Below are 15,284 nucleotides of genomic sequence, written 5' to 3'. Positions count from 1 at the left end.
GTGACATCATAGACTAAGGAATCATGACATTTGCGTAGCTTGAGGTTGGACCGTATATACAAGGTATGTGAGGCTATCCCCACTACAAGAAATTACCCTTATTGTGGCGACTGAAGTCGCCACAAAATCCCTAAGAGTCGCTGTTAAAAGGTATTAGTGGCGACTTTTGTATTGCCACAAGGAAACCCGTAACTAAAGGTTATTTGTGGCGACGTTTTGTAGTCGCCACTAACAGAACATATTTTGTGGCGACATAGTTGACACAAAAGGTTGGAAAAAACGCTACAAAAAATTGTTCCATAAGAACAAATATTAGATGGGTCGGCACTATAAATGTCCTTTAGTAGCGACTAAAATTGCCACAAAAAATATTTATGTATAGTGGCAAGATTATGTCGCCACTATAAATGTCATTTAGTAGCGACTAAAATTGCCACAAAAAATATTTATCCATGGAAGACACAATATTTTCTGCAGCGACTAAAGTCGCTGCAAAAGAAATTGACATTCTGTGGCAACATATACATCGCAAAAGTTACTAATTTTTTGACAAAGCTATGTCGCCACTAAAAGTTATTTTCTCAGCAATTATAACGACCAAAATTATATACATTTCCATGCCATGTAGGAACCTAATTCTCTAAAATTTCATATAGAGATATTCATATCAATTAACTATCAATATTAAAGCAACCAATAATGCTTGACAAACAACAAAAGAATTTCTCAAGCCGAATATTATAAATATTATCATTACTAAAAAGTCAATTACATATATACTACCCGACACTTCATTGTGCATTGTAATTGTACGCATATACATATCCCAAAAAAGACAAAATATTAAGTGCCTTGTAACTACTCCTTGCTCCATACCATCCTTGAACGATACTACTGTTTAAGTGCCATGTCCCTACTAGACAAAAGTAATATATATGAGGAAAACCAAGTAAATTTGTTCTATGCTATTTCAATTGTGAAATGAAATGGCACAAGTGTGAGAACATAAGTTTTCAGGCAGAAAAACAATGAGAATACAGAGGCATCATGAACAAAACAGATCAATAAATTTTAAAGAATTAATGGGTCCTAAAATAAAAGAAGTAAGAATGGCTATATACATTAGGTTAAATTCCCTATTTCCCTTCTAGTTCATCTGATGAAGTATTCCACAATGTAGAGGCATCTGAATGCATAAGGACTATATAAAAATCATTGTGCCAGAATCTCCTCCCCAAGTCATTATTGGCTGGACTGGAGCTAGAAATGCATGTTTAAATCAAGATATGTTGCAGAGAAGGGGAAATCCTTGGGAATGTGCTAATCAGCCTTTGCAGTTTGCAGTCATTGCAGAAGAGGAAATTACAAGCTTTGGTAAACCATAAATTTCAGTCTAGCACTAACATGAAAGATTGTGATGAGATATACTTTAGTCACTGATACAAACTCATTATTAGTGTATCCTGCAGGATATGCAAATTTAATACTGCTAAAAGTAATTCTAAGTTTAACTTGTTTGTGCCATAGAAAATATTCGCGGACATGTACTCTGGTATCAAGTTCCAAAGAAATTTATAAATTAATGTGCAGATGCTCATTCTGTATACACAAATGATCGATTAGAGCAGCCTAAGTTAGCAGTAAGATCCACTATATTGATTTCAATGAGATGCTTTATGTATTAACAGATTTGAGGAACCATTTTCTCCAACAGCAAAGGACACCATTTGATGGACTATTCTTCATTTTAATAATGACCCCATCTAAGTTGTTTAGTTCTGCACTGAGAATCTCTAGTGAGATCAAATAGCAAAGCTTTCACACGCTTTTTGCCTGTTACGGACAATTTTAATTGCCATCTTTCGCAAGACCAGAAAGAATTAGCTTATTTTCAAAATTGGTTGGTCGCTACCTGCCTGTAAAGACTAAAGCATAAAAACTTAATTTTCAAAATGAGAATGCATCAGAATGTGGAAGCATGTCCCAAGTCCCAACCCTGGTTTATGTGTTTATCTATAGATAAAATGTTGTCTTACCATGACTCTTAATCCCAGTGATTATGGGATACCACTCTTAAGAAAGCTGCTCACTTACCTTATGATTAATTAGTCATCTAATTATTAGCAAGCAGTTGCTTGATAAGCGCACCTTAAATGAGCCATTGATAACACCATGTAAAATGCATTTAACTAGCTCAGAATTGACACAACAATCAGTTGTTTTGCCTCCAAGCATTGGCACAACTAGAAAGAGGCACCAGATCCTTGAAAGAAAAATCAAAGACTACATCTAACAGCAAATTGATTTGTGCAATCCATTTAGTAACATTTGATTGAAAATGGGACAGTGTCAAAGTCAAGCACAACTTTTTCTGTTTCAATTCACAAAGAATAAAAGAAAGTTAATTGAGTAAATCGTTATGCACCCTCCAAGTTTGTACACTCAAGGAGTTGGTGAAAACAGAAAACGAAGTAAACTGGACAACATCAGTGAATTGTTTGGCATAACAAACTGGAGCTCCCTCTAGCTTATTTCTAAGAATGAGTTAAGCCGTGCATAAGTATCTATATTGAAGCAAGAGAAGAACATAACTCCAGAAAGAATAGAACTCCAGAAAGAACAGAACTCCAGAAATAAGTATCTAGCTTATTTCTAGCTTATTTCTACAGGACTCCAGAAAGAACAGAACATACTGTTAACAGAAGGGCAAATGAACATATCTATATTGAAGCAAATGAACAGCCTTTTCAACAAGTTAACAGAAGAACACCAGATCCAAAAAGAAAGTTCAGTGGCAACCTCAAAAGGACAACAATCAATGTGAAGCCAAGGTAGTCCAACAGCAAAATCAGAAGGTTACCACCATAGAGAACACCACAATGCCTGGTGGTTACTAAACCCCTAAACATGAAGTCACTACAGAAGGAAGGAAGAAGAAATGTCGAGAAGGAAGAAGAATTGTTAAGAAGGAGCGGAGCAAGTACCTTTGTTGTTGCATTCTGGTCAAGAAACTAGCAAATTGTTCATGCATCTTCTTCTCCACTTCTAGAGAGATCCTCTTGTCTGTTTCTGCATTTGCGTGTTGACGCTCCTCATTTGCGTGTTGACGCTCCTCTGCCAACTTCCTTTCCAACTCAATTTCCATATTTCTTCGCAACTCAGCAGCCATTTGTTCACGTTCTTCTTGCAACTTCCTATCCATCTCGGCTTGCATCTCTTGACGCACAATATCAATAGCAGAAGACACGCTGGCCTCTATGTTTGCCTGCTGAATGTTACTCTTTTTAGGAGGCTTCTTTCCGTATCCTTTTCCACGAACATAGCCTGTTCTCTCACCAACAACGGAGGATAAAATCTCATCTCTAGTCATGGGATGCTCGATATCCTCAGATTGTTGCTGAGTGACAACTTCCTGGAGTTGACCCTGCATTTATGCATAATTTAAATCAAAACATAATAAAACATATTAAATGAAACTTACAGAAACAGAGAACTTTATAAGTGTTTTTAGATAATTACATGAATTTGTTGGGATTGTGAATCCAACCACACCAGTTCGCCTCTATCATCCTTGCGTGTATGTTGGATCTCCCAAACTTTATCTGGTGTGTCCAATTCTCCAGTAATAGGATTTCTCTATAATATAGTTACGGAAAAAAATATATAAGCAAATATATAAATATGTAAATAACAAAGAAGCATATGTGATAGTAGGGGATTAAATATATTTTTACCGTAGATTCCTCTACTTCTGCAAAAGACTTTGTACCACAAGTATGCTTAATTATTTGTTTTTCTCTATTTCTTTTATTCCTCTCACTTACAACCTGTAAGTAAACAGATTAATAAATCATCATTCAAAGAGACAATCTTCAGGTATTAAGTTAATACCTTAAATTCCGGACTTTCAAAATATTGTATTAGGTATTTCCAAAATAAGTCTCCACCCGACCCATAATTCTTGCAACTCTTCAATCATTGGTTGTAAATATACATCGATATCATTGCCTGGACACTTGGGGCCCGGAATAAGAAGCGTCATCATGAAATATGGATTTTTCATGCAATCCCATGGTGGCAAGTTATACGTAGCTAGTACGACTGTCCAAATGCTATGATTAGAACTCATGTTCCCATAACGTTGGAACCCGTCACTCGCTAAACCTAATCGAACAATTTTTAACTCAGCTGAAAAGGTGGGATGTCGTGCATCAAAGGATTTCCATGTTATTGAGTCAGATGGATGTCGCAAGACACCATTTCCCTCCTTGTGCCACCTCGTCTTTTTAGCTGTTTCTCTTGTCATGTACAATCTTTGAAGCCTTGGTTTGATTGGAAAATGCCGCAAGATTTTATGAGCTACTTTCTTTCCTCCGTGTTATTCGGACTTCCATCTAGACTTACCATACTTAGGACATGCTTGGACATCAGCATTATCACGCCAATATAAAATACAATCATTTCGACATGCATCTATTTTGGTGTACCCTAAGCCGAGGTCATAAAGAACTTTCTTTGCTTCATAGAAAGACTTAGTCACAAATGACCCCTCTGGAAGAATTTCTTTGAAGAAGCTCAATAATGCATCCATCGATTTGTTGCTCCAATGGTTAAGACACTTCAAGTGAAGTAGTTTAACAACAAAAGACAACTTCGAAACTTTTTTACAACCAGGATAAGGTTCTGTCTCAGCATCTTCTAACAATTTGTAGAACTTTGTTGCATGTACATTTGACTCTTCATTGTCCTCTGAATTATTATTATTATCCTCCACATTCGTATATCCACAAGCATCGTGAATCATTTCAGTAATATTATCCTCTTCAATGCTATCATGTTCCGCTTCATCACTAACTGCAGTATTAGAAGTTTCAACTCTAACTAACACTTCTCCATGCAAGTTCCGCACTTTATAAGAATCACAAAAACCCTTCTTCAATAAATCTCCTCTTACACCAACCCTTAGCTTGAACACGGTATTCATACACCCATTACAAGGACACCGAATCATAGTGTTCACCGTTGGTTAACTGAATGCCCAATTAAGAAAGTTGTCTACTCCATCTCTATATCTTTGGTCGACTCTATTCCTAATATTCAACCAACTTTTATCCATCATATCTATATTAAAAAAATAAATAAATTAATTTGCTAATTAAAAGGGGAAGGATTATAATAATCAAAATATATATAATAATTAACATATACCAGGGGTATTCAGACAAGCAGTCACAAAAACAGATTATTCAAACAAGAAGGAAGTAGTCTATTCCAGAATTACTTATACGGATTGTGTGCAATGAAGAACAAGTTCAAACCAGGGTACGTAACACTCTATGAAACTACAAAAATACATGACCTTAGTAATGTGTTGATTAAGTTTCTGCCAGGTAGTATGCAAGACTGACAACTTCAACAAACGGTATTCAGAAATCATATAACAAAATTTCTTTCGCTGGACGGAATCAGAAGATAGTTAAACGGGCAGAGAAATTACGAGGAAAAAGCATTTCTGGTGATCTTCTGCTTCTTTGATCACTGTCAAGTCTTTAGGTAATTAACAATATCAGATTCATACTAATCCTTTAAATCTCAAACACGACAAGGAAGAAGCACGCTATAGGGTACAAACTGAACAGGACAAGGAAGAAGCACGCGATGGGTTACAAATTCAAGAAAAAAGCAAAAACAACAAAATTACCAACTAAAATCATTAAACCTATAAAGCCAACCAATGTATATCATTCAATCAAAGGCCAGGCAAATTAAATACATTGTACCTGCTTGAACCATACAAATTTCTTACCTGAACAGCTAGAAATAAGCTGCCTCCCTGATCCTTACGAAATTACAGGACAACAACAAAAACCCCAGTGTAATCCCACAAGTGGAGCCTTGCGAAATTACAGGGCTTATGCAGAGAAATATCAAACTCGGTCGGAACCTAGTCACTGCAGTGTGAGACGGACAGTGATTTTTTACTTGAACACATTCCTGCAAGGCATAAGTACAGTAAGATACAATATTAAGGAAGCAGATGACATCAAATAGGAAACTGATAATTTGAAATTTATCTAGTCTCATTAACAGATATGTATGATGATATTTTTAGATTAAACGAACTTAAAGCAAGTACTTTTTCTCAAAGTTGAAGAAGCTTTGAATCGACTTCCGCAGCAGTGGTCTTCTTCTTCGCACACTCTGATTCACAAATTCAAACCAAAACTCGTCAAACCAGCTTCCAATCTTGAGATTTAGCTTCAAAATGAAGTTTCCGGCAAGTATCAGAAACACCCAATCGAATTCACATTCTGATTTGAGGGATTTCGATTTGGGTGAGATTTTTGAGGGATTTCGATTTGGGATTTCTATATCTGGACAGATTTCTAACTAGAGAGGACCGATTTTGGGTTTCAATTTGGGATTTCTAGCTATAGAGGACGGATTTTGGGCGTTTCACTGTTCTTCACATCGAGTCGATGTGTTCGAGATGAGAGTCGATGTGTTCTTCACTTCTATCTCTTGACCAACGATTTTAGTGTTTCTTTTGTTATTTTAATTTCTAGCTTAATTCTTTTGTTATTTTAAAAGGTAACAGGAGCGACCCGGTCGCTGCAATTAATATTTAGTGGCGACATCACAATAGTCGCCACAATAAATATGGAGCCAAAATTTTAGTTTTAGCGGGAGTGAAAATTTTAGCCACTTTAGAGGCGACCCATAAATAGTCGCTGTTAAATATATTCAAACTGTGGCGACTTTTGAAGTCGCTGCTGATAATGTATATTTTGTAGCAACTTATAGGGTTGCTGCTAAATGTCGCCACTAATTATCCAATTTCTTGTAGTGCGCTTTACATCTTCTACACAACTCCGATTGTACATAATATAGTGAACGAGCTTCCAAAGATACTCCACTCTTAGAAGCTAGCAGTACTTACATTGTTTCCCTTCTTATGGAACGATTGATGTTGCTGTTACTTCTCTTATTCTTATCTTATCAATGTTATTGGTACTTCCTGATTCTTATAAGATCCATGACGAAGAGTTAGTCCTAATAACGTGTACGGAGGCTTCCCACCTTACGCCACTCCGAAAGGTTCAGAATGTGATTCCATGAGTCCATCATGCATTATATATATGTACCTATTTTACTCTACCGAGTTGCGCTATAGTCAGCCGGGTATGACACCTATTGTGCAACTACTGATCAATTGGATTTTACCGAGCTCCACGTGGCCGTGTACGATTCTGTCAATCCTTATGATGGCGGGTACGTTTTTACCGAGCCTATTACGACTGGGTACGATATGATGATGATGCCCACAGAGGCGTTTATTTTTAAATATATATATATATATATATACACACACACACACACACACATATATGTATCATGCATTTCATATCAGTCGTCCTCAGAGGCACTCAGATGTTACAGGTAGGATATTTTCTTTCCTTGCTTACATTACTAATCTTATTTATGCTTTCCTACCTTACATACTCGGAACTTTATTCGTATTGACGTTCCTTTTATTTGTGGACGATGTATGTCGTGTTGCAGGTCCTGATAGATAGTTAGATGCAGCTCCCCCCACCACAGTAGGCTACCCAGTTCAACGATTATTGGCGAGATCCCTTCTCTGGACTTGCCGTGGTCTTGGTATGCACTTTTGTTATAGAAATTATGGGTATGTCGGGGCCCTGTTCCGGCAATCATGCAGCACTTATGTTCCTTTAGAGACTCATATACATGTGTTGACTCATGTATAGTTTGGATTGCCCTGTCGACTGATTTTTGTTGTATAGTCTCATGGCAGCTTGTCACCTCGTATCTTATATATAGCTTCATGAAAGCCTTGTCGCCCATGTTATATATGTTCATGCCATTATTTGTCATTGTTGGTTGTTTAGGATTCATGTCTACCATTTATATTGATCTTGTCAGCCCTTATATAAAATGAGAAAGGTTAGATAAAGTGTACGTTGATGCTCGGCAGGTATGGCCCGGGTGCCAGTCATGGCCCTCCAGTTTGGGTCGTGACAACCCCAAAGGTAAAACGCCCACAAAATATTACACAATTTAGGCCAATTAGCCTATGAAATACTAGATACAAGACTATTACAAAGATTATAGTAAATCGAATTACATCCCTTCTTAACAATATAATCAGTCCTAACCAGTGCAACTTTATTCAGGAAGGAGAGCCATTGACAATGCAATAATTATCCAAGAAGCAATCCACTCATTCAGAAAAACTACTGGCCGCACTGGAAAATGATGCTAAGATCGACCTTGGAAAGGCGTTTGACATGCTTGAATGGTCCTTGTTAGAAATTCGATGCAAGCTCTAAATTTTCCAAATGATCTGATAACTTTAATAATGAATTTCATATCAACGACTTCCACATCTATCATTGCAAATGGTAAATCAACTGATTTTTTCAAACCCTCTAGGGTATCGTCNGTCGTGTTGCAGGTCCTGATAGATAGTTAGATGCAGCTCCCCCCACCACAGTAGGCTACCCAGTTCAACGATTATTGGCGAGATCCCTTCTCTGGACTTGCCGTGGTCTTGGTATGCACTTTTGTTATAGAAATTATGGGTATGTCGGGGCCCTGTTCCGGCAATATTCCAGCACTTATGTTCCTTTAGAGGCTCATAGACAGTTGTCGACTCATGTATAGTTTGGATTGCCTTGTCAGCTGATTTTTTTGTATAGTCTCTCATGGCAGCTTTCAGCTCGTACCTTATATATAGCTTCATGACAGCCTTGTCGGCCCATGTTATGTATGTTCATGCCATTATCTGTCATTGTTGGTTGTTCATGATTCATGTCTACCATTTATGTTGATCTCGTCGGCCCGTATAGATAATAAGAAAGGTTAGATAAAATGTACGTTGGTGCTCGGCAGGTATGGCTCGGGTGCTAGTCATGGCCCTCCAGGATGGGTCGTGACACTTATTAAAAACTTAGTCGACTTAGGAGAGAATTAGTTAACTTCACTTTATCAGCAGGTTTGATTTGCAATGGAAATAAATTGCGTGGAAATTAAGCTAAGAACACAAGAGTTTTATACTGGTTCATTACCAGTGTGGTACCTACATCCAGTTCCCTTGGTCACAAAGGTTCTCTTAGATCTTCAATAGTTTGTTACGACAGTTGTGGTTTTTGTATCGTTTACCACCAACGATTTTCAGCAACAATTTTTTTCAAACTTGACACAAATCTTATTTTGTTTCCTAACACTTCCTATCTTTCGAGACACTAGTAAACTCAGAAATATAGTGTTTGTGCTAAGAACTAGAAAGGTATAGAAATAGTGATAAGTTGCATAACAGAATTCTTGAGTCTGCCAGTCTTCTTATACGAGAGTCTTGAGTACCCATTGCAGATTAACCCTTGATTGAGGCACAAAATATTCTAAGAGTTTTTACCCAAGGGGTGCCTCAGAATTCCGCTCAAGAGATGGGCTAGATTCATTAACTTCCTTCCTCTTCGCATTCACAATCAAGGGAGTGATTTGTGATTTGACTTGATCGATCGATCCTCAGAATCTTCAGATTTCTTTTCACCAAATCGATCCTTGAAGTAAGGTTTGTCTCCCTATAGCGACTGCACTTGATCTTGTTTCTGTTTTGTTGGCTTTGACATCCTTTGATTTGGTATTGTCCTTGCTGTGTTTGATCTTGTTTCCTTTCTGTTGTCCTTGACATCTTGACTTCCTTTGATTGAGCATTGTTATCCTAATTTCCTGCAATCAAATAGATACAATTAGATTTGCACTATTTTCATCATTAAAACTTAAGTATATATATATATATATATATATAAATAAAAGAAGTCCATTAAGTATACAAAGATATTAAATTTCGAATCAGTTATTAACACAATGTTTTGTTATAAAATCCCTAACTCATAATGTTCAAATGCTTGATGTGTCATTCCTTACCAAAAATAAAATACAAATCATAAAAAGAAGCAATAGGTTAATTTCACACAGCATGGGAAGCTTAACTCTTTGCCAGTTATGCCTTATTGAAGTTGATGTTGCATGCAAGTCAAGTATGCTACCGATATCATATTATTACTCCTCTTTTATTTTTTAAGAAAATTATCCAATAAAATAAAATAATACAAAGTCGTTGAAAGGTATGTTTCCAAAGGGACAATAAAGTCAACTTATCAGGTCCTTTGGTCAATTCACGTGCTGTGTTTTATGTTAACTGCCAGCAGCAGCTTCCTATCTATGCCTTTGTATAATTAGTTGCGTGCGTACTTATATGGCTTAGAAGACATATATTTCCTCATCCAATGATACTGAATTTGAGAAAAAAATGTAAATTCTTGAAACCTGTGGTCATCTAAAACAAATGTTAGATATTTATATCGTTATAAATTATTTCATTAAGGTTAAATATAAATAGAGATAGAAAGGTACAAACGTTTTATATGTAACAAACTAAAAAGAATAGCATACCGTATAAATCGGGATAGAAAAGAATAATAACTAATCCTCTTCATAGATGAAATAGACCCCTTTATGCATAAATTAGTAAGGCGTTGAGCTACCTTGAAAGGTACAGAGTTTTTACCAAAAGTCCAACCTAAGTTCATTTTGTGCGATGTGTAGTTTAATTGCCATATATACTACTGCATCTCCGTTAATATTTTCAATATGTCATGATTCCATAATTGTTGTTTCACATTTAAATTTCTATCACTTTTTAATAAATTCAAGTCGAATACTTCACACCTATATAGTCTCAGAGGCATTTTTCTATTGAAAGGTCAGTTCTGATTGTACTGAATATATTGATGAATTTTAACGGATGATGTCAGATTAGTTATCATTATTTTAATCACCAATTACTATTTAAATTTTATTAAGAGATTTATTTATAATCACGTAATTATATAAATATTTTTTTCACCATAAAGCTTAAACTAAAAAGAGAAGAAGTAGAGAGAAATTAAAGAAGTAGGCTGGTAGTTGGACTCTTAGGGCTCGTTTGATAATTAATACTGGGATTAACAATCTCGGGATAATTGTTCCAAACGAAACGACCCCTTAGAGATATAGTAAGACTCATCCATCAACGAGAATAGAAAAAGTAACGAAAGGACAAAATAGTTATCAGCACTTAGTTCCAAGTGGCAATTCAATAAAATATAGTGTAGTATGTTGTTAGCCATAAACAACAAGTAGCACAAAAAGGTTTATGTATTAGGCCACATGATGCTTCGTTTCTCCATCCCAGAAGGCTACTGTGAAACCTCTTCTCATCTTCTTAATGGAGTCTCAAATTTCTGAGCTTTATAACAATCCTCACCACACTCTCTTTTTCCACTTAATTTCAAATTACCTTCCACCGTCTTAAACAATTCTCTTGTTTTCACTAAAGGATCTAAACTAATGGCATCACCACAAGAGAATTGCACTACATGATCATTTGATATGATTATGGATTATTACTGCTCCGAAACTACCACCCTTTATTCCCAAAGCTCCTCCTCTTCTGAATCTCTTGACCAAACGTGTCAGCTGCTCATATTAGTTCAAATTCTCCCAAGCAAACATTGCGATACCAATGAAGCAGGTTCAGAATGTGGAAATTTCCAACGACACCGAGAAGAAGCATTACAGAGGAGTTAGGCAAAGTCCATGGGGAAAGTTCGCAGCAGAAATTCGTGACCCGAACCGAAAGGGAAATCAAGATGAAGATGAAAGAGTACTCCCGACGCCGGCGGCAGCTCCATTAACGCCGTCAAGTTGGTCGGCGACTTGGGACAGTGGAGACGGAAAGGGAATTTTTGAGGTGCCGCCACTATCACCATTATGGCCTATTCTCAGGTTGTGATGATATGATCAGATAAGGAATGATGATATAGACTGAGGTGTTAGTATTTGGTAGATGAAGAATAAAATATTGCACCTGACGGTAAAAAGTATGTGGTGATTAACTTCTCAACCCAAAAAGAAATATGGGGAAGTGGGGTAGCTACGGGAATTAGTTATTCAAATGGTGATAATGAAGATGGTGGGTTTGTTTGGTCTCCTCGATTCTTTTGATTAAATTTTATTGTTTACGTAAAGAAACGTCAGTCAAAAATCTGTTTGATTGTTTATATTGTTTGCTAAATAGGTCTTCGCCCTTACGCCTTTATATATAATAGAAAAAAATTAGATAGTTGTATATAGAATTAGCCAGATCGTCTGAAGCATGAACAGAATCGCCTTTGTTCTGAAGGCCTAGCGAGTTCCTTTTTTTTTTTTCAAAGGCGGTCCTTTTCTTTCCTCGGACCGATGACTCGCTTGTTCAGTACTGCTAACTATTATAGGAGGATGTCGCCCCCTCGGGACTACCAGTAGCTTCGGTTGTTGAATCTCGTGCAAGTTAGGTTGTGGTTGGGTGTGTGTTACTTTGGCCTTTTTTTAGTGGTTAATTTTCATGCCTAAGTAAATCAGTTGTACATTGTTGAATTGAATGTTCTTTTTGGTTGTTTTCAGTTGGGTTGGATATTTATCTTTTGTGTTTATAAAGGGAAAATGTAAAGGTAGCTAGGTAGGCATTGAATATGCATAAAAATATAATTTAGAACCCAATAATTTAAAAGGATTGCAACGCCGAACCCATAATCTTCAAATCATGGCTCCGCCTCTGGGCTCGAACCGTGACCTCCTGATCACATGGCATCAACTTTACTAGTTACGTCAAATATCCCTGGAACAACTGTAAAATAAACTCCATCTTAGTCTACCCGACTTTGACTTTGACTTGAAAGAGTAAGTTTTCGCCTCTGTTGTTGAAAAGCCAGGACCCGTTGGGGAATCTATTCTAGACCCGCCTGCCAGCCCTAAATCTATCTTACTCTTCCTTGGTCTCTTCCACGAATCGGTGGATATGAAATAGAATGAATTCAAGGACAAAGTCGCCGGTATACCACATTCCACCAGTCATATTGATTTGATTAGCTTACTGTTCGCGACAAATTTCGTGTACGGAAATTAATAACTGCAATCACGAAAGAAAAATTCTTTTTTTAATAAAACTTGTGAGTACAACTCTGTGTATCTCCTGATTCTTGTCTCTAATTTGTTTTCCTTGATTCTGTACTCTTTGTTAAACTAAATAAATGATAACTGAGGTGAAAGGTGAATTTTAGTCAAGCATAATAAATCTTAGATCTAGCTTAGAGTTTGGGTGATACCGTTTATTTAATGCTCATAATTGTGTAATCAATCATTAAATATGCACTTTAGAGAGTAAAGGAAGAGTGAGTAATGAGCAATAAATATGAGAAACGACATAAATGTAAATAGGAAGAACACTTCACCCAAATATCAAATGATGTGGAAGATTCTTCCTTCTGACAATGAAATATGGCAGTAAACAAGAATATAAGCAATGATTTCTTGGATCATGTGAGTGAAAAGGAAGAATAATCGATAAAATCAATCACTATGGAAAGGTGAACTTTGTATTTTCTCTCAAGGGTAAACTCTTTACAATAGTTTTCTCAAATTCAATCTCACATGCCCTTTTCCTTCTCTCTCTCTTTCTATTTATATGAGATATTCTCTAAAAACCCTAAAAAGTACAACAAAGGGAATATCCAGGAGAATATTCTTGTCACTAGTTCCAAGACTACACTAGCCGTTATTCCTACACTTCGCTACTCGTCCTCGACCTCTACGACTCGCTCAGCGAATGCTCGTTGTTGGGCTTTGGTCGACCTCGTCCTATCCGCCCAAATCGGAACACAATCTTTTCACCTTACGATCTTTCCACGCCCAACTTCCGCAGCAAGATTTTATTATAGTTAGTCCCTCCGCTAGTCAGGGTCGCCTTCTAGTGGGCCCCAATGAGCGGACCTTTTCAGTCGGCGATTTGTAAAGAAATTTTTGGCGTGGTGATCGAGTGGAGGTGTCCGTTGCCGAAGTAATGACGTGTCACTTTGAGATTCGTGGGTCATGGGGTTGGTGCAGGATGATGTCACAACGCATGCGTCATCATTGCGCATCTTCCCGACGCGTTGCCTCGTTCCTCGAATCCCTGTCATTTCGATTCTAGGGCCACTAGCGGTTGCTTGCATCAATTCGAACGCCCCTGAGGTCTGTAAATAAAGAGGGGGAAACTTCTCAAAGAAACTTTTGCACTCTTCTAGTATCTTCAGCCCTACACTTGCTTCCTTTTCTCCTCCTTGTGTTCTTGCTTCCTGTAACCGCTGCCATTGCCACCCCTTCTTCTTTTTTTGTCTCCTCATATACACATTATAGGAAAATAGCTACCGTAACCCCCAACGCTGAGATAGTTTCCGACACTACTCCATTATTGGTGTCCATGCCTTCTGGTGGCGGAGAACCAGCGGTGGTAGAGGATGAAAGCTTTCCCACTGTGGAGGAGATAATTCCTCGTAACCCTACTTCCAGGTCTGACTTCTCTAAAGAACCCACCCTTGAACCGAAATCTGCGAATTCGGAGGTGGAGGCGAAACACCTTGCCGCCCTTAGGGCCAAGTACGGCATTCCGGCCCACGTTGACCTGGTTCCGGCCGGAGACGACGTGATTCAAGTTCACAGTCCTGGGTATTGTGCGTTTTACGCCTACCCTTTCCATAAAGGCTATTCTCTTCCTCTTCCTCCGTTGGCGGAGGAGTTCTACCGCTACTACCGTATTTGCCCGGCACAACCTACCTTTACAAATCCTTATGTTGCCGAAGTTTGCAGAGCTAGCCGGCTGCGAAGTCTCTATCTGCCACCTTCTACATCTCTTCGGGCCGAGCTTCCATAGGGGCACGATGATTCACCTCCGCTACCGTGGAACCAAAGGGTTGGTGGCGGGGATAGATGACAGGACGAACCGCCATTTTTGGGCCTATTATTTCTTTGTTAAAATCGAGCACGTGGTGGCAAACCCTAGCGACTTTCCTCAACAATGGAATTTTGCTCGTACGTATCATTATTTGGGGTACGTTCTTCCCTTCTCTTCATGATTTGTGACCTGGTACGTCGTTTTTCCCTTTGCAGCTGAGAGGCATCCCCGCATCTCTGGTCGCCGATATCAGTGATTGGGTGGCCCGCATTTTACCTCACACCATTAGGATCCGCGACTGGGCGTCCTTCAACAAGAGATTCGAGCTCAAGCCGTCGACCGCTAAGTCGGGTTTCTCCCTTATAACTATTTCGCTTTTGTTGAGGTGAATTTTTTTTGTTTACGATTTTTCCTTTGATGCTAGGTCGGAGAACTTCTAAGAAGGCGAAGGCTCCTATCCCTGCAT

General features: G+C 38.0%; 2 protein-coding genes across 2 annotated transcripts; one reads left to right on the top strand and one right to left on the bottom strand.

The window, feature by feature from the left end:
• Positions 1-2,747: 2,747 nt before the first annotated feature.
• On the bottom strand, positions 2,748-4,306 carry LOC109239276. Its single transcript, XM_019405820.1, has 5 exons — positions 3,995-4,306; positions 3,735-3,827; positions 3,520-3,636; positions 2,985-3,424; positions 2,748-2,901 (listed from the first exon to the last, which is right to left on the bottom strand). The coding sequence occupies exons 1-5, from the start codon at positions 4,304-4,306 to the stop codon at positions 2,748-2,750; spliced, it is 1,116 nt and encodes a 371-aa protein (XP_019261365.1).
• A 6,738-nt stretch (positions 4,307-11,044) lies between these two features.
• Positions 11,045-12,483, top strand: LOC109239281 (ethylene-responsive transcription factor 5-like). Its single transcript, XM_019405824.1, has one exon. It carries the CDS (start codon positions 11,594-11,596, stop codon positions 11,861-11,863), a length of 270 nt encoding a protein of 89 aa, XP_019261369.1. The 5' UTR covers positions 11,045-11,593; the 3' UTR covers positions 11,864-12,483.
• Positions 12,484-15,284: the final 2,801 nt, after the last annotated feature.

This window comes from Nicotiana attenuata, unplaced genomic scaffold (genome assembly GCF_001879085.1).
Source record: "Nicotiana attenuata strain UT unplaced genomic scaffold, NIATTr2, whole genome shotgun sequence".
In the NCBI taxonomy this organism is placed as follows: domain Eukaryota; kingdom Viridiplantae; phylum Streptophyta; class Magnoliopsida; order Solanales; family Solanaceae; genus Nicotiana; species Nicotiana attenuata.
The sequence above is the reverse complement of the archived record's forward strand: the minus strand, read 5'-3'. Positions and strand labels throughout refer to the sequence as shown.

What these genes read in the sequence shown, in the direction of transcription:
- LOC109239276 (XM_019405820.1), bottom strand. Translation starts at nt 4,306, where the DNA reads ATGACAAGAGAAACAGCTAAAAAGACGAGGTGGCACAAGGAGGGAAAT. An exon ending in GTCCAGGCAATGATATCGAT is followed by an intron (nt 3,828 to 3,994) that starts GTATATTTACAA and finishes GTTTACTTACAG; the next exon opens with GTTGTAAGTGAGAGGAATAA. An exon ending in ACCAGAATGCAACAACAAAG is followed by an intron (nt 2,902 to 2,984) that starts GTACTTGCTCCG and finishes CTTCATGTTTAG; the next exon opens with GGGTTTAGTAACCACCAGGC.
- LOC109239281 (XM_019405824.1), top strand. Translation starts at nt 11,594, where the DNA reads ATGAAGCAGGTTCAGAATGTGGAAATTTCCAACGACACCGAGAAGAAG.